Source organism: Mauremys reevesii, linkage group 3, assembly GCF_016161935.1.
Source record: "Mauremys reevesii isolate NIE-2019 linkage group 3, ASM1616193v1, whole genome shotgun sequence".
Classification (NCBI taxonomy): domain Eukaryota; kingdom Metazoa; phylum Chordata; order Testudines; family Geoemydidae; genus Mauremys; species Mauremys reevesii.
In genome coordinates this window covers 174182820-174202361 of record NC_052625.1, presented here as the reverse complement: position 1 = coordinate 174202361, position 19542 = coordinate 174182820, and the positions used below count along the sequence as shown (strand labels likewise).

At 39.0% G+C, this 19542-nt stretch overlaps 1 protein-coding gene across 2 annotated transcripts in view; it reads right to left on the bottom strand.

The window, feature by feature from the left end:
- The window catches only part of TRAPPC12 (trafficking protein particle complex subunit 12), a 94283-nt gene that overhangs the window by 50205 nt on the left and 24536 nt on the right, over nt 1-19542 (bottom strand). For both annotated transcript variants that reach the window (XR_005596154.1, XM_039530229.1), the window contains exons 4-5: nt 10645-10758; nt 8123-8261 (exon numbers count right to left, since the gene is read on the bottom strand). Coding sequence is in view for 1 of the 2 variants with exons in the window: in XM_039530229.1 (XP_039386163.1) it covers nt 8123-8261; nt 10645-10758 (253 nt within the window). In the remaining variant the exon portion in view is untranslated. The remainder of the gene's footprint in view (nt 1-8122; nt 8262-10644; nt 10759-19542) is intronic.

Below are 19542 nucleotides of genomic sequence, written 5' to 3'. Positions count from 1 at the left end.
CTGTATCCGCAAAAAGAACAGGAGTACTTGTGGCACCATAGAGACTAACAAATTTATTTCAGCATGAGCTTTCGTGAGCTACAGCTCACTTCTTCAGATGCATAGAATGGAACACACAGACAGGAGATATTTATACATACAGAGAACATGAAAAGGTGGAAGTATGCATACCAACAGGAAGAGTCTAATCAATTGAGATGAGCTATCATCAGCAGGAGAAAAAAAACACCTTTTGAAGTGATAATTAAGATGACCCATAGAAGGTGTGAGGAGAACTTAACATAGGGAAATAGATTCAATTATTGTAATGACCCAACCATTCCCAGTCTCTGTTTAGGCCTGAGTTAACTGTATCTAATTTGCATATTAATTCGAGTTCAGCAGTCTCTCTTTGGAGTCTGTTTTTGAAGTTTTTTTGTTGCAAAACTGCCACCTTCAAGTCTGTCACTGAGTGGTTAGAGAGGCTGAAGTGTTCTCCCACTGGTTTTTGAATGGTATGATTCCTGATGTCAGATTTGTGTCCATTTATTCTTTTGCGTGGAGACTGTCCGGTTTGGCCAATGTACATGTCTGTGTGTTCCATTCTATGCATCCGAAGAAGTGAGCTGTAGCTCACGAAAGCTCATGCTGAAATAAATTTGTTAGTCTCTAAGGTGCCACAAGTACTCCTGTTCTTTTTGCGGATACAGACTGACATGGCTGCTACTCTGAAACCTGTCATTAAAAAAAGAAATAATTCATAAACATCAAGAATTAAACAAGTCAAGATGAGTGAAGGAATCCTGCCAATAAATATATCAAAAATGTCCCTCGTGAATAAGAAACTTGAAAGTAATGTGTGCTGAACAGACTGAAACTGCTAAAATCCTTTCTGTAAAATAAATAAATTAGGGCCAGTCCTGATCTGAGTTACACAAGTATGAACAAGTTGAAACTCGTTGGGTTTATCAGAGTAACTCCAGATTATATTCCAGATAATACTTAATCTTGTCTCAGTGCAGGGGACTGGAATAGATCACTTATTGAGGTCCCTTCTGGTCCTACATTTCTATGACTTATGTTGGTGTGAAATAAAATTTAGTTTCTAAGGGCATGAATTCCTTTTCATGTGAAAATGGTATTGGCACTTAAACAGCTATTGTGTAAAACTAAATATACTGTGGGGCCACATTGTGCAAAGTGCTGAGCATTGCTTTGGTAACTAGCATCCTCAGCAATGGGAGTGGAGGGCTCTCAGTACATCACAGGATTGGGCCTGTAAAATCAAAGGGAGAGATCTTCAAAAGAACTCAGCAGCACCCATTGCTGTGAGGCTTTCTGAAAATTCTGATCAAAATTTGCAGGGTTTGCAAAAGTTAATATTGCTACAGCAACATTTGTCTCAGCCACCTGAATCATATATCACATTTATTTGTCTTGATATAAAGAAAAAACTAAGTGAAAAGAAATTCCCTAGGCTTAAAAATGTTAGAAGTTAGATGGTCTCTACCAGTCTTTGAAATTCACTCCTTAGCTTACATCTATTGACTATGTAAATAAGGAGTGTATACTTTCATTGCTGCTTATACTTATTGTCTACAGGATTAACAATGCAGCAGCAAGTATTTACATTAAGATGACTCTATCTTGGCAACTGAAAGGGGGGAAAAAGTAGCATTTGACTGTCCTCAGCTCCACACAAGTGCACAAAGTAGGTGGGGAAGACAATACAAAGAACCTCCCATCCCGCTGTGCAAGGGCCACGCTCAGATGTGGTTCTTTCACTCCCCTAAGCACAAACAGGTACATACAGTATGTGAATGAACATCCCCCCAAGCATTCATTCAAAAGTTCTTCTAACTCTCCTACCACCCCAGGCCCAACCAGCCTCCCTCCTGAGCCCCCCACCATGCTAAAGTCACTGCTTACAGCCTCTCCTTTGTTCTCTAACTGGGGTGCAATGATGCCTGTATATTTTGTCTTTTCGTTTTTTTATCTATGACCATCCTGAAATTCTGTGGCTTATAAAGTCAGAGCTGTAGCCACTTCCCAAATAGTGGCTAACTTCCTTCTTCTCCCTTTAACAGCTAAAAGCAGCCAGGAGGGAAAAGGGTCCAAGAGGAGGAACAGGCAGCTCCTGCTGTATCACAACCTTCTGGCTGGATAGACATTTCCATCAGCAGTAGAATGTACAGGTTTTTCAATCTTCCTATAGAATACTATGGCAAGGATATAATTTAAGGTATGCATACCAACAGGAAAAGTCTAATCAATTGAGATGAGCTACCATCAGCAGGAGAAAAAAAAAACCTTGTGAAGTGATAATTAAGATGACCCATAGAAGGTGTGAGGAGAACTTAACATAGGGAAATAGATTCAATTAGTGTAATGACCCAACCATTCCCAGTCTCTGTTTAGGCCTGAGTTAATTGTATCTAATTTGCATATTAATTCGAGTTCAGCAGTCTCTCTTTGGAGTCTGTTTTTGAAGTTTTTTTGTTGCAAAACTGCCACCTTCAAGTCTGTCACTGAATGGTTAGAGAGGCTGAAGTGTTCTCCCACTGGTTTTTGAATGTTATAATTCCTGATGTCAGATTTGTGTCCATTTATTCTTTTGCGTAGAGACTGTCCGGTTTGGCCAATGTACATGGCAGAGGGGCATTGCTGGCACATATCACGTTGGTAGATGTGCAGGTGTATGAGCCCCTGATGGGGTGGCTGATGTGATTAGGTCCTATGATGGTGTCACACCTTTTCATGTTCTCTGTATGTATAAATATCTCATGTCTGTGTGTTCCATTCTATGCATTCGAAGAAGTGAGCTGTAGCTCACGAAAGCTCATGCTGAAATAAATTTGTTAGTCTCTAAGGTGCCACAAGTACTCCTGTTCTTTTTGAGAAAACAGACTGAAGATGGAGAAAGGGGATGAAGCATACAAGCAGAATGGCCAGGGCAAAGGTTGCCACATATATTGGTAGTTTTTATTTTAACCGCATAAACTATCCACCAACGTCTCTCCTGTTACTCCCTGGTTACTGCGGATAGTGAGTTTTAAGGAGGAATTTGAACAGAGTAGTGACCTAGCATATTAGCTCCAGATGGAGGTTCCATGCATAGAGGGCAACACAGACAAAAACGTGGACATGACTGTGGGAAGATCAGATTAATGTGGCATCACAACTTGGCACAGTCCTGCTCTCTGGACATATACCAATCTGTTGTGATAGAATCCAACCACTGAATCCCATGTGCTTCTAAGCTCTGAATAGTGACTAGAGCTGGTCAGAAATTTTTTGAAACGTTTTAAATTGAAAAATGCAGATTTACTTAAAAGTAACACAAAGAAAGAAAAACCCACTCCAAAATAGCCAACAACCCACTGATTATGGCATTCACCAGGGATGGGGGAGACTCATGTTCAAATTCCTTATGTGCCCAATTTGGAGCAGGGATTTGAACCTGGGCTTCCTATATTCTAGGCTACAGACTCAGTCTCTCCAGTTGAAGCTGTTCCATGTTATACAAACAATTAAATACTCATTGGGCCACAAAAAGAAACTGACTTGATAGTCTGCTGATTGGGGCACTTGCTTGGGATGTAGAAGATGCAGGTTCAAGTCCCTACTCTGCCTCATTCAGACTTGGACCTGAGTTTCTCACAACCCAGGTGGGTGCCCTAACACATGGGCTACTGGCTATTCTTGGGTGGGGGTCTCACTCATATGTTTTTTGAAAAAATTACAACAAAAATTACTTCCTTCCGCACTGGAATAAAAAAAATAAAAACCTCAACATTTTTTGTGAAACCAAATTCTTGTTTTCTGGCCAGTACTATTAGTGACTGATCACTGTTTCTAGCTTTGGTCTCTCAATCACACTCCCAGCTGCAGACCCTGTGTATGACACCCTTCCTGAGCAATGGGATCCTTGTAGTCCAGCTGTCTAGACCCCCTACTCCAGTGCGACACACCTTCTGAGCCCAGAGTTGCTTAAACATGTTTTCCCCAGAGTTCACCTGGCCATGAGAGCATTGATTTCCTAGTTATACCCTTGAGGGACAACATATTCCTAAACTGTCATATGGGACAACAAGGCTGGCATCACTGGTAGCGTTGTCAACAGTGATAGAAAACTGAGAGACCTGGTGAGCTTCAGAGAACATATGAGAGGTTCACATTGGCCATATTAAGTTTAATTGACAGAGATTTTTTCTTCCACCTTCTCTCTGTCATCTACTTAGAATGCAAGCTCTTTGAGGCAAGGACAGTCTCTGACTACATGTTTATACAGCCTAGCAGAATGAGGCCCTGATCTTAGTTGGAGGATTCCAAGCACTACTGTAATACAAAGGTATTCAAAGACGAGATGTCAGAGACAAAGATAGATGTCTGACTGGATTGAAGGAGACAAGTTAGAAGTAAAGAGGTAGATTTGTGAGTATCAGCTGCAATAGTATGCAAGATAGGGTGTATAAGGGAGAGGACAGAGTCCAGTGGGGTTCCATGGGAAGTGGGAGCTAAATTAGGAGAAGGGAAATTTAGGAAGTAAGAACTAAAACCTGATTCTGCTGCAAGCCTATCCAATTCTGCAGGAGCAAAGGATGTTAAAAGCAGCCCAGAGAAATATTTAACATTTCTTGGCTGGAGCATAAAAAGCAAATGGTTTCAGTTTGTAATTTATTAAATTTCCTGTTATTAATATTTTCAGTGGGTAGATATTATGCACACTATTTAAAATAAATGTATTAAAACTAATCTGTTTAAGTTACTTGTATATATACTCTTCTTAAAGTGCATTTTAATCACTTGCTTCATCTATATATTGTGAATAAAAAATCTTACTTTTATGCGTGTTACACCACAAAATTAGAAGAAAAATTAGAAAACAGCAGTGTATTGTGGATACATGTTCATGCACTTTAGCTAAAATATATGTATGATTTATGTTCATCGTTTAAATTAGCTGGTTAATGATGCATAGAATCTATCTTCCTTTTATTCATATCCCAACACTGTGTAATTTAATTCAAGGCAGAATCAGAATTGCTCTGTCTCATCTCCTCTGCAAGATAGTGTAGTTCACTTCTTAAACTTGTAAAAGCGGCAAAGAGTTCTGTGGCACCTTATAGACTAACAAACGTATTGGAGCATGAGCTTTCGTGGGTGAATACCCACTTCGTCGGACGCATGTGTGGAAATTTCCAGAGGCAAGTATAAATATGCAAACAACTCAACTCAAACTTGAGTCATGAAGGTTTGATAGGTGCTTCCAAGCCTTAATCTAGTACTCAGCTCAATACTTTATAAGAAGCAGGTCAGCTCCATATAATCTTCATCTGATTTCATTTAGAGGCGATCAGATTACAGGGCAGGTTGATATGCCTTACTGTAAATAAGAAGTGAGGCATGAGGTCAAAATCTCCTTGCTGTAAGATCTTCATTCTATGGTTTTGGCACCTCAGATATGTAATCTTGAAATAGAATGCTCACCGACAGTTCACAACTTCCACCACAGACAATTTTAGAAATTGTATGAAGTTCATGACAAGCTGTTGTTAGAGAAAGACATTTCAGATCTTGGGTGTAATGGCACTGCAGAAACAGAGTATTTCATATCCAGTCTCAGGAGGAGTCAATGCAATATCTGCCGAATAGCCTACTATATACAGTCTACTATCTAAATTCTGCATACTACTCGAAACTCTCCTGTGGCTAAAAGTCCTCATGCGTTGGCACAAACGATAGACACTTTTTTCTGGGCTAAAATTACTTATTTTTAAAGCTGAAGAAGTTGTCAACATATCACCTTTACTGCTAACATCACATCCTGAGGAACACAGCAAGAAAGAAGAAAAATACCTGTAAAGCATCAAAATGTAAAAAAACTAAAAACAAAAAAATGGAAAGTATGAAAGCTTGGAGATAAAGACTGAGATCCTCATCCCCGCTCTAGCCCCTTTATGAAGCCTAAAAAAGCCAGAGTGACAAAAAGGGGCCCCACAAGCTCCATATCCAGCTAGGGAGGATTCCCCTAGTGTAGGAACTTGGGAAGGCCACTTCCTAAGGAACTTCTTGCAAACCTTGGGGTAGAAGGGTGCTGAGAAGGAAACAGCTACAGCTTATAGCACTGTGGGGATTCTGGGCCTCCAATGGCATCAATGGCCTCTCCAAACCTCAGAACAGCCCAGGACTGCAAGAGCTCATAGATGGCTTAAAGGCACCATAGCTACCCCCAAATCCACACAAGATGTGCTGCGAGTTGTCTTATGCATTTTAAAGGTGCTACACAGAATCTCTGCCAAGTTCACTGTCAATTACTCTGTCTGGTGATTGCCCCTCACTTATGAGAGTTGGCTCTTGAGTCCAAACTGGTCTTTTTTGGTCATGCTGGTCTACTGAGAGGCTTAAATGGAAGAAATAAAGTCATACAATGCACTGCATTAAATAATATCTTCTTCTATAAATGTGAAGGATCCTGGATATTCTTGACATCCTTCCTTGGCAACTAATGGCTATCAACTATTAATTAGAATATTGTGGAAAGTAACTCATGGAGTTAGGGAAGGCTGCTATGCCTAGTAAGAGAGAAGAACAGGAGGTTTCCCATGTAGTGCTGAACAAAGGAGCTAGGCTCTACTTAAAATTAAAATCCTGCTGCCACATGGCAACCACTTTAAGTAACAAGAACCAGTTTAAATTTAATACTCAGGGTGAAGGAGAATGTGGATCAATAGATTGTAACTCTGTGATATTACAAATAACCCTACTCTCAACACTTTGAGAAATAGATTATGTTTTTTCCCCCAGATTGTTCAAGTAGAACATAAAACCTCTCTCTTACTACTTTATTGTTTATGAATTACTGGACAAGAATTTTTTGTTCAAATAAAGAACAATTATGATAAATCTGGGGATCATCTAGCACCAATGCTGTGGTGTTATTAAAGTTTAAAACGCTGAAAAGAACCTATATATAGTTAGCAAAAGTTCACTTTTTGAACTATAACAGTTATACTTGAAACTTATGGAACCTCCTCAATGAGACAGCATGAACACGAGGACAGAGATTTCTTAAAATATTAGCAATATTTTTTCATGCAGCACAGATTTGTCTAAAGATCATGGGTGATCCCTATTATAAATATCCTTTTAAATTTAATTACTGAATAGGTGGTTAATATCATATTTGATTAGTATTTTTTCATGAAAACAATTTCTAATTCTCAGATTAGTTCAGTTTAATTTTACACCTTTTTCTTATAGTAACTAATATTTTTCAATCAGTTGCAAAAAGCTTTGATTTAAGAAAAGCATTGGAATACTCTGAACAAAAGGTACAAGTAGTACAGTATGAGAAGCAGGTTATCATTTTCTACATATTGTAATTGGTATTAAACTTTCCTTTTATCCAGATTGTGGTATTATATTTTAAAATTATAATACCAATACTATAGTTAATACGTCACTTTGTTTTTAGCTGCTTGTAACCTGCTTATAATATTATCCCCTTTGGCATTAAGAATAAGTCAATATTTCTTTTTTTTTTTTTGCTACCTTTTAATCTTTCTTCACTACCTATTCCTCTACTAAATTCTTAAAATGTGTATTACTCCTGCAAATTTAGCCTGTTCACAGCACACTGAATGAGTTTAGGAAGGAAAGGCAAAAGAGATAATTTACTTTAACCCAGGAATCCTTTTTTCCTCATTCTGCGTGACTTTGTCAATGCACATCTGCCCACTTCCCCACCAGAAACATATATACTACCACCTTTTATTTTTATTTATTTATTTTAATTCTTAGTGAATTAGATAAAAACTATATATAAAATGTGATAACTAAATTAAGGGTAAAATACCAACTAAAACCATGTGACTCTGGAACAGATGCTATATTACTGTACTGGATTATACATAACTATGCCTGCCTACAATATTAAAAGCTCTTGTTATCCTTTCTCTATAATATAAGAAATGCATTAGCATAACCATTAGTCATTTTCTTCTAAGCAGCAGCTAGAAGTTCACTCCATTTAAAAAATGGATGATAGCTTGGGTTTCTTATTTGAAATCTGTGTACTTAACGATGAGGAGAAGATTGGTCACAGCTGAGATGAAAGTATAGCATAAATCAAGTGCTTTACCTTTGCGTCCTGGGTATACATGAGGGTAATATTCATAGTACAGATCAGGTTGGTCCAGGTTTCCAAATGGTTCAAATTCCAATTCTGCATTTTGGAAAAGATTCAACTTCACCAGCAGTGCTAGTCTCACAAACCATAGCTAAAATGGCAACAGATATGAAAATGCCAGGTCAGTTATCAGCTTCTATTTTAAATCAAACTTAAAAATTAATCTCAGTGTTTGAATCATTTCAGGTCTAGTAAATTAAAGAGTCAAAAAACTAATCTCAGATCTGCATGAGTAAAACATATATGCTTGTCATGTAGCAGTTTTGAAAAAGTTAACAAAAGTGTAGAACCCAGGAAAATGATATTTTGATCAGTTGTGATGTATTGTGCTCTTGAGTGGAAGTTTCTAGAGATCTGTATCATTAAGTTAGATAGAATAAAGGGGCCCAAAGAATCCAAAACAGCCCTAAAACTGTCCAACACTTAACAATTTTAAATAGAGTTTGGGGTTTGGTATACAGAGACCTCAGCCTGTTTAGTACCTGGGTGAACACACAATTAAGAAGGAAAAACAGTTAAAGCATCTGAAATGTAAAATATTAAAGTAAGGCTTTCATTTTAACAACATCCTTTAGCTGAAGAGTCTTTAGAAGGGAAAAAAAACCCCATCCTCCTTGTCTGAGCATCTCTTAGATGGTATTAAAGATGGTAACAACTGTTGTTCTGGTTGTGACGTTATATGATTAAAATATGATGATGTAGATTATTGTTGCTACCACTGTTATGTAATTACAACAAATCTTGTACAAAATATGTCATGTTAGGGGTTAATGGAAAAGTTATGGTTTCCTGAATATGATTATCCTATTTGCATGCACGTATCATGTTAGTATCTGAAAATTAAGAATACTGACTATGTACCTATATTTCAAATGTGTTTTCTACTGTGGTAACATCCACAAGGTAGTTTACATCCAGTCTAGTCAGGCGCCTAGGGAAAGCAGGTAGCAAGTGGAGGAGAAAGACTGCTCTTTCCTGCTTTACTCCTGGGGGAATTCTGCACCTCCACTGCTACCCTCCACTTGCTACGCTCTCTCCGGCCTGGTCTAGTTCAGACACCTCTTAGGATCAGGATGACGAAGGCCCAAGGTCCCAGGAGACAGAGGTGATGGAAGCCATAAGGGTGAAGATTGTTCCAGTAGCCAACTTTTCTGCCAAAGTCTCTTTCTTTAAGGACTTCAAAAGGGAGTGATGGGTGGAACAGCCCACCTCCTCTTTATCTTGTCCACCAATTAGGCCTAGTTTCCAACACTTCAATTGGGGTACATTGATGTCTGGTTCCATACTTAGTCCTTTACTGGGTATGATCTTAACACAGTTCTTGAGTTATATCAGTAAGCCTTTTTGTTTGGACTAATTCAGGGCAGGTCTACACTATGGGGGAAAATCAATATAAGATACGCAACTTCAGCTACGTGAATAACGTAGCTGAAGTCGAAGTATCTGATATCGAATTACTTACCGTCCTCACGGCGTGGGATCGATGTCCGCGGCTCCCCATGTCGACTCCGCTACCGCCGTTCGCGTTGGTGGAGTTACGGAGTCGACATGAGCGTGTTCGGGGATCGATATATCGCGTCTAGATGAGATCCCCGAGAAATCGATTGCTACCCGCCGATACGGCGGGTAGTGAAGACGTACCCTCAGTCTGTCTCCTTTTTTCACCTTTTCCCCAACATTTGGTGTTACAGGTTATTGAGACACTTTATAATCTTTACTCGCTTCTCACAGTTGAGATCACAATTAGGCTAGGTCCAATTATCACAACAGGCCAATATTTCAAACCTGGTTCTAAACCTCATTACAATTTTCAAGTTATTATACCAGAAATTTCAGATCACTATAATTCAATACATTTATATTTGAGATTTGTATTTTCCTTTTTTCTGCTATTTTTAAAAATTGCTATGACTTTCATGAACTTGCACGATCAGCTAGTTACTAGCAGAAAAGGATCAGAAGAGTGGTATGTGTTTTCAGCCAGTCGCATTTTATAAATTTGAACATTTGTCATTTTTTCCATGAAGTTTTACTGCTTTAAGGTTCTTAAGAATATAAGTTTAACAACTTACTTCAACATGATAACAAAACATGTTTATAACATCTGAATCAACATTATCTAAGATAACCAGATTAACATTTGTATAGTTTGTCCGTTTTAAAGAGTCATCATAATCATAATTATAATGATCATGGTTCAACAGCATGAACCTTTGGAGATAGTCACATTAGTCAAAATAAATTAAGTGTGTTATATGCAAATGTGTGTAATCAACTTACTTTTATTATGCAGTTATTTAAAGTAAAATCTACTTTCGTATAACTGGATGGGAGAACTATTTTGTGTACCACTGGGGTACAACTTTAGACACTGATCCTGCAAAAGAAATGATTACACTCAAGAGTCTGCCCATGTGGATTCCTTTACAGGAATGGGGCCTTAACCACCACACATGATTGTAAGGTGACCATACCTGCAAAGAATCTGTTGTATGATTAGTAGGTAGCCCATTTTTGCCATAGCCTTGACCATGGGCAGTCAAAAGTCGTCCACACAGATCAACTGCTGCTCTCCAGTTTTTGCTGTTCTGTGAAAAAGAACGAAGTAAGTAACCAACAAATGAGCTACTAAAACACACAGCTCCTTATTCTGCTTGAAGCAACTATATCTAGCCATTAGTAAAAATGACACGGTTGGTAAAACTGGCCAGTAAAAAGTGGAAGCTACATACGTAATTAGGCAAAAAGTGAAGTTGAGCATGAGATATAGTTTAAGACGACTAGATTACTAAAAAAAAAAGTATCCAGTTAAAGCCATCTATCATATTTTTCTAAACCATCCACAATACTCAACACTTTTTGCAATCTCAAAGAATGTAGAATAAAAACAAGTTATATCATATCCATTTTATCCAAAGTACTCTAATAATATAATACATATAGGGTCTGCTGCTGTTCCTATTGATTTCAATAGTGCAGGATCATATCTTTGGTGAAGTTCATTCAATAAAGTGGTTAAGTGAACATTCCAAACATCACCAACTGAACACAGGATGTCTAGTAACAATTATTAACAATGAGGGAGGAGAAAATAGTTTGTTTTTTTAAGAGAATAAATGTAAAATTACATATAAGATTACAGATTGCAGAGTTGTTTTTTATTTAAACATTTGAATTTCCATTCAATCTTTCTCAAGAGTTAACACCATAGGATACTTAAATATTTATTTTCATCGACAAAATCAAAAGGAAAAAATTAACCTTAATTCAGTTCAGTATGTTGCACTGACATATCATGCTTTATAACTATGCACTTGCTAGCAAATTAAAATTTCTACCTTGTTGTGTACTCTACTGAAGCCTATTAAACAGAAAATAAATTTCCAGTGACTTTAACCTGGACTATGGAGCAACTATTGGCATTCCTCAAATCTCAAAAATTTTCTGTTTTCCAGAAAAACTTTAATGAAGATTACTGTATATTATTATTATTATCTGTATTATTGTAGCATCTAATAGCCCCACTACAGATTACACTACATCTCATAACAAAAGAGTAAATCACTATTTTTTTTTCAAAAATAAAGTCTCTTACATGTAACAAAAATAATAATTAACAGAACAGGAAGCTGCCATACTGACAGTGATGAAGGTTAAGGTGCAGAAAATGCAGTTCCAATTGGATTGAATGCATGAGACACACCTTTCAAAGTTTTAAAAATGAAGATTCACCTGTAAACAGTATTCTTTGAGATGACCTCTGCACATTCATGTTCTTGGGGCGCACTGATGGTGCATGTTGAACTGGAGAAAACTTCTAATAGCTGTGCCTACTGAAGCCTTCTTGTCTCCTGCCCCTCTCCTCGCTGTTGTGAATGTTCAGAGGACAGAATTATAAGAAAGGGCATAGTGCAGTGACCACTTAAGTGCCTTCCACCACCTCTTTAAATCCAAAGCTGAAATTAGGACTGCAAGCAGGGAAGGTGGGCAGGGAATGAGTGTGTGCAGAACTAATCCCAAAGTAACCTTCATTTCTTCTTGAAGTGACCTCTACACATTCCCACTTGTCGGAGTTTAGTAAGCAGGACTCCTCCCTGGACAGGGGGACAAGGATATCTAGTTAAATAGAGCAGGGGTCCCCAATGCGGTGCAAGTGACGACATCACTTGTCGGCAGCAAGTGGCGTCATCGAGAGGCGTCGTCGCCAAAACGCTGCAGAAATTCAGCGGTGACGCCTCTCGATGACAGCACTTGCCGCCGCCAAGAGACGTCATCGAGAGGCGTCGCCGCTGAAACGCTGCAGAAATTCGGCGGCATTTTGGCGGATGCTCCACCGCCGCCATGGTTCTTCGTCTGGCGCCCGCCAGACGAAAAGATTGGGGACAACTGAAATAGAGAATATAATACTGCTTTACCAAATTGTGCATCTGCTCTAGATGCCGGATCTAGAGAATAATGTTTTGTGAAAGTATGAACTGATTTCCAAGTGGTAACTCTACAGATTTCTAATATGGGAATGTCTAAGGCAAACCACAGACAGAGCCTTCACTCTAGCCAAGTATACTCCAAGCCCTTCTGGAAGAAGAACAGCGATGTGATTAAAACACACATCAGTACAGAATCTAACCAACTTATTATGGCATTGGGATGAAATTTCCTGAAGTTACGTCTTTTCCTTTTCTTTTCTCATTTGGAACTGCGACGCTCTAGGTGATTTCCTATACTCCTTAGAGACTCAATGCTCTCTTAGCATCTAAAGCGTGTAACCTAACTTCCCAAGTGAGCATTAGAACTACAGAAAAATACTGGCAATTTTATGGTCTGGTTTAGATGGAATTATGTTACAATCTTGGGGAGAAATATCAGGTGTGGACAAAGGACCACTTTATGTTTGTGATAGACTGCAACCGGTGTGTGGGTGTGTGTTAGCCATGAGCACCTACAGCTTGTTCACTGGCAGATGTAGTAGCTACAGTAAAAGCTGTGTTAACTGAAAGTGTCCCCAGTTTCATTCTCCCATACGTTTGAAGAAAGGTTTCATGAGCTGACAATAGTAGATTGAGGTACCATGTACATCTGGGTTCTCTGTCAGGTAGACATTTATTAACCTCTTCAAGAATTGTTTTACTATATCATGGCTGAATTCAGTCGTTTGCTTTACTAAGCTATAGTAAGCGGAGATAGCTAACAACGTACATTTTCCAATGATATGGAGAGTCCCAAGGATTTCAAATGAAGTAAGTAATTCAGCATGGAGTGAATAAGAGCTGAAATTGGGTTTATGCTATTGTTGGTTGCCCACAAAAAAGAACCCTTCCCATTTGCGATCATAACACTGGATAGTCTAGATCTGTAAAAGTCCTAAGGCCAATACTTTCAAGTGGAGAGAGTCTGGGTCCAGATGGCAAATCCAACCTATCTGGGCCTGGAATTTCAGGGAGACACAGATAGACTTGTAATAGTTGCAGGAGATCCAAAAACCATTTTTGTCTCATCTACACTGGGGAAATCAAAACAATCCTGACTCTGTCTTGTTTGATTTTCCCGAGGAGTCTCTAAATTAGAGGAATTGGAGGGAACACCTAGAAGTGACCTACCCTGCAGTCTAGAAGAAACATCTGAAATGGACTGGTTGCCTGTTCCGGCTCTGGGGCAAAACCTTTGACATTTGGAACGGTGTCTTATTGCAATCATGTCTATCTTCCCTTCGTACTAGCATGAGTGACAGATGTGAGTAGGATTATTCTGGGGTGGGGTATTTCCCCTGTACCTTTTTGAGAGAAATCTTCCATTGCAGCTGCCTTTCTTCAACTCTTTAATTCAGGGCAACCCCTAGAGAATGGCCAAGATGGTCACATTGCCCCCTGGTGGTACCTCTCAGCAGGGTGGATAAAAATCAATAATTTTTAAAAAATAAATTAAAAAAACCACCAGATTTTTAAAATTTAAATAGGATTTTTTTGATAAAATGCTTTTTGAGGAAAAAACCTATCTAAAGATAGTTTTAATTAAGATACAACTTTTAGATAGCTCAAAGATATCCCATCATGGAATAGGGATTATAAATTCTAAAGTATAAGACAATATATTCATGTAATGTTTAAGAAAAGTTTTGTAAATGAGATCCAATAGTTCATGGATTAGGGACCCAATTTTATGGGGTCCCAAGGGCTTCTGTAAAGATTATTTAGGTTAATCTTTCTATCTACCTAATGAGACTCAGTGCTCAGTCTAGAAGATACCATCAGAGATGCTTAGTTTTGCAGTTCTCAAACTGTGGATTTGTGTCTCCAGAGATAACATGCTTGTTAACAGCAAAAATGTTTTTAAATAAATAAATAAATAAATAGAGGTGAGAAATAACAGACCTCAACCCTATTGGCCCTCTACTAATTTGTGTACACAGAGTCAATCCCTTACATCTCTCTAAAAGTGCAACGTTTCAAAAAGTTCAGTGAACGGAAGATTGTTGGGCGTGGAATAGATCTGGACAAGGAGAAGTCTGGAGATAAATGTGAGAAGGGAGGGACAGGCAGTAGAAACAAAAGTGAAACTGTTTGAGCAGCATATCCAGAAGTCTTGAGGTCTTCCTGAGTGTAGCCTTCATTGATTTGAGATCTACCATACCATTCTCTCTAGAAGGGAAAACCTATAATGGCAGCAGGCTGTAAAAGAGACCCAGTCTGGGAATATTTTAATGAAGTTCCTCTACCTGTGGGTCAGACAGGCATGCGGGCAAAATGCAAACAGTGCAACAAAGAAATGCAAGGCCTGGTTGCCCGAATGAAACAACATCATGAATAGTGTTCCTTCTCAGGAGGAAGTTGCACTGAAGATCATGAAAGGAACATGTCTGAACATGCAAGATCTTCACGTTGGTAAACTTTTTTATTTCATACTTCTTTCTTAAGGACTGCCTGTCTTCCTTCTGGACTATTCTTGAATTCTCACATTTGAGCAAAAAATATAGTTGTTACTCTATGGTACTATCATTTTAGATGCAGTTGTGATAAAAAAATAAATAGCTGAAACAGGCAGATCTTCCTTTTACAATTTCACATTTAAAGTAGTACAATAACTCCTCACTTAAAGTCATCTCAGTTAACGTTGTTTCGTTGTTACATTGCTGATCAATTAGGGAACATCCTCGTCTAAAGTTGTGTAATGGTCCCTTCTAATGTTGTTTGGCAGCCGCCTGCTTTGTCCACTGCTTGCAGAAAGAGCAGCCCGTTGCAGCTAGCTGGTGGGGGCTTGGAACCAGGGTGGACCAGCAGCCCCCCTATCAGCTCCCTGCTTCCCTAATTTCCCTGTGCTGCAGTCGCCCAGCAGGCTAGCAATTGCAGCTATCCCTCCCCCCACTGCCATGTGCTGCTCCTGCGCTCTGCCTTGGAGCTGCTCCCCGTGACTCCTGTTTGCTGTGTGGGGGGAAGGGAGGCAGGAAGAGAGGGGGGCTAATGTCAGGGTGTCCCCCTCCCCCCTGCTCCTACACCCTGCTTACCCCTTCTTCTCCATATAGAGCAGGGTGGTGACACAGACGGAGAGAGACAGAGAGCCTGGGGCAGCAGCTGCTGTCTCAACTTCCTCATCCACTTAAAAAGACAATGCATTTAAGACTGGGTCAGCTTACTTAAAGGGGCAGTGTGCATTTCTCTCTCTCTCCCACATGCAAGGTGTGTGTCTGTCTTTGTCTGCTATGCTATCTCCCCTCCCCTCCATTCCTGCTGTCTTGTAGAGTGAGAGGCTACATTAACAACGTGTTAACCCTGGAGGGCTCAGCCGAGTGCTAGTTCATCATTTAGCACAGGGGTTCTCAAACTGGGGGTCAGGACCCCTCAGGAGGTCATGAGGTTATTACATGGGAGGTCAGGAGCTGTCAGCCTCCACCCGAAACCCTGCTTTGCCTCCAGCATTTATAATGGTGTTAAATATATAAAACAGTATTTTTAATTTATATGTAGGGGTTGCACTCAGAGGCTTGTTATGTTAAAAGAGTCACCAGTACAAAAGTTGGAGAACCACTGATTTAGCAGCAAGGCATTCCCTGGGAAATATCCCACCCTCTTCCACCCTCTAACTTCACCACCTCAACCAAGCTTCACAATCATCATAGCTATGAACAGTATTAAACTGTTTGTTTAAAACGTACTGTGTGTATATCTATATAATATATAGTTTTTTGTCTGGTGAAAAAAATTTCCCAGGAAGCTGGACATCTCTCTCCTCCCCTCCATTTACATTAATTCTTATGGGGAAATTGGATTCGCTTAACATCATTTTGCTTAAAGTTGCATTTTTCAGGAACATAACTACAACATTAAGTGAGGAGTTACTGTACTAAGTGGCAGTGAATGCAATCATGTAATGTAATATGAGGGTTAGAAGGGACCTCAGGAGGTCATCTAGTCCAACCCCCTGTTCAAAGCAGAGCCACTCCCCAGACAGATTTTTACCCCAGTTCCCTAAATGGCCCCCTCAAGGATTGAACTCACAACCCTGGGTTTAGCAGGCCAATGCTCAAACCATTGAGCTATCCCTCCCCTCAATGAGTAGTGTAATACTAAATGAGTAGTATGGTAATAATTAAATAACTGCATTGACCTATTTTGTTTAGGAGAATCCATCTTCAACATACAGGATTCTGAAGACTATCCACCTTCAAGATCACCATAATTTTCTATAATGTCAGAGTTATCTGCCAATGATAGTGTTTCATGCCACATAGCCACAGTATATCATCTGTAGCAAAAAGAAAAAAAAAAACTCCATCATCCAGAAACAACCATAGATAAGTTTGTGATAAGAACCAGAAGATAACAAAAAGAGGTAACTGATGGAAAAATTGCCTGGTTTGTTTACAACAAACTCTCCTTTCCGTATGATTGAGAACCCACACTTCATTAACATGGTTCAGTCATTAAAACCAGGATACAGTCCACCCAACAGAGCAGATGTCGCAGGCAAATTGCTGGATAAAGTGTATGAAAGAGAAACAGCAGTGTGCAAAAGGTCTAGAGGGTAAAAACTGTGGATCCAGTTGTTAATATGAATCTTGATGGGTGGAGCAATGTCCACAATGATCCTGTTGTATATGCTGGCTGTGACATGGACATCCAGCAATCATCCCTCCATAATGCCAACTATAATAAACTTCAGAGGTAAGGGTGAACCATTCAAGAAATATGTGTTTGCTGATGATGTTTTAAAGAAAGTCACACCAGTGAACTGATTGAAGTCACTTAAGCACTTGGATTCAGAGACTGTTGAAGTGATCATCTCACTTTTAACAGCAATATGGAGGGAAGGATATCTCAGTGGTTTGAGCATTGGCCTCCTAAACCCATGGTTGTGAGTTAAATCCTTGAGGGGGCGACTTAGGAATCTGGGGCAAAAATCAGTACTTGGTCCTGCTAGTGAAGGCAGGGGGCTGGACTCAACAACCTTTCAAGGTCCCTTCCAGTTCTAGGACATAGGTATATCTCTTATTATTATTTATATTCTGTTGATGTAGAAAATATTTTCTTCCTTTGGATTAATTCATTCCAAACTGAGAAATCATTTGGGACCTGAAAAAGCAGGAAAGCTTGTTTTTCTTTTCCAGATTATGAACAATCAGGAAAATAAAGGTGAAGACGACAGCGTTAGTTGCAGAAACCAATACTTTAAGTTTCTCATGTTGACCTGGCTGACACAGTCAATTTAATATTTTTTTAAATTTCATTTAACTATTTTAGTTAAAAACTATTTTAACAAAAACAAACCTGATTTTAAAAAACCTGAATTTAACTAAATTCAAAAATTCATATGCTTGTTTTGTTAAAATATTATATGTTTGATGTTGATGAAAAAATACAGAATACATAACATTGTTGTTTTAGTTAAATAAAACAATTTAAATGTCTCTCTGGTGATGTTCTCCTCCTAATACAGCATGGAAAGAAAATCCTCCAAATATTAATGATTAACCTGTTGAATTGGAGATATTTATTAAATCATTGGGAGGTGAACTATCTGCTTCAATTACCTTTGGTAAATTAAATAACCAAGCAATCATTCATTTTCTGATATAGCTGTAAAACTAATCTGAAAAGTTTTCAAAATAAATTACTTAAAATATATATAGTGTGTACCTTCTAAAAATGAAACCTACCTCTATCTCTGAGTTGTGAAGAATATGTATTAAGGTTATAACAACCAACAAGAACGCACTTTTATGTAGAAATCTATGATTAAATCGCATCTTCCTGACTAGTGATTTAAATCATGATTTAAATTAAATCCACCCTGCCTCTCAGTCCTGCCAGTACCCGGTAGGGAATTTACTGTTATAATTCCTGGGGAAGGAAAGTCGATCTCACAACCTGAAATCTTGTAACAGACTGTCTTGACGGTGCTCTCCAGGTTCCCTGATTTTGGATTTGAAGCACTTTTCAATGATGATAATGGCTTGGTTAAATGAAAAGCCAAAAGAGGTGAGAGATATTGCTTGAGGAACCAGTAGAGGTCTGAGGGTGGATTCACGTACCTCCAGGGAGGTTTGCATCGACAGGGAAACAGGTTTAGCTTTGTAAGATTTTTTTATTTCTCTTTCCTTTTTCTTTAAGCATCAAGAATAAAGTCTATGGTGCTACATGAGGGGCCCTCGGATCCAAAGGCAGATTTGAATGAGAATGTTCCAGGGACTTGATGTAATGAACCTGAGCCATCCTGGTAACTGTGGATCCAGTAGGAATTGACTGTTCCAAGGAAGTACTGGGTGCCTTATTATGGTTATAAAGAGGTTTTGAGCATGGAATCAACGGGCTCAGATCTGGCCGTGGCCCTCAACTGTTCACAATTTGCTGTGCTCTAATTTCTGAGGCCAGAAACTTACGAATATATTTTTGCTTTTGGTGCATGGAATGGAAGTACTGGATCCTGAGAGTATGCTTTTGAGGACTGGCTCTTTTGACATAGGCTGACCCCTGTCAAGGGAAGTATTTGCTCAGTAGATTTGTTCTTTGCGAATTCATGGTGACTAGCACCGAAGGTATAGCTCAAGTCAAGGAGGCAAACACCTGGGTTGGGATTTTATGGATCCCTGCATTTCAGAGCTGGAAGGTTTAGTGACTTCCTGTATTAACATAGATTGAAGGCGATTCTGACACTCCTTTTAGGCCCTCGGTGAAGGTGCAACAAAGGGAACAATAAAAAGATAAATGCACCTCCAAACAGTGCATGCCAAACAGTGTCAATGCATGTGTTAAGCAGGAAAGCTGGCAGGGCAAGAGGAATACTTCTAACTCCTGGTTTCTTTGTCTTCAGTTCCTATACATCAGATCCAAGGACCTGTGCCAGGGCACTAAGATCCTAAGTCAAAAACCAAGGAAACAAAA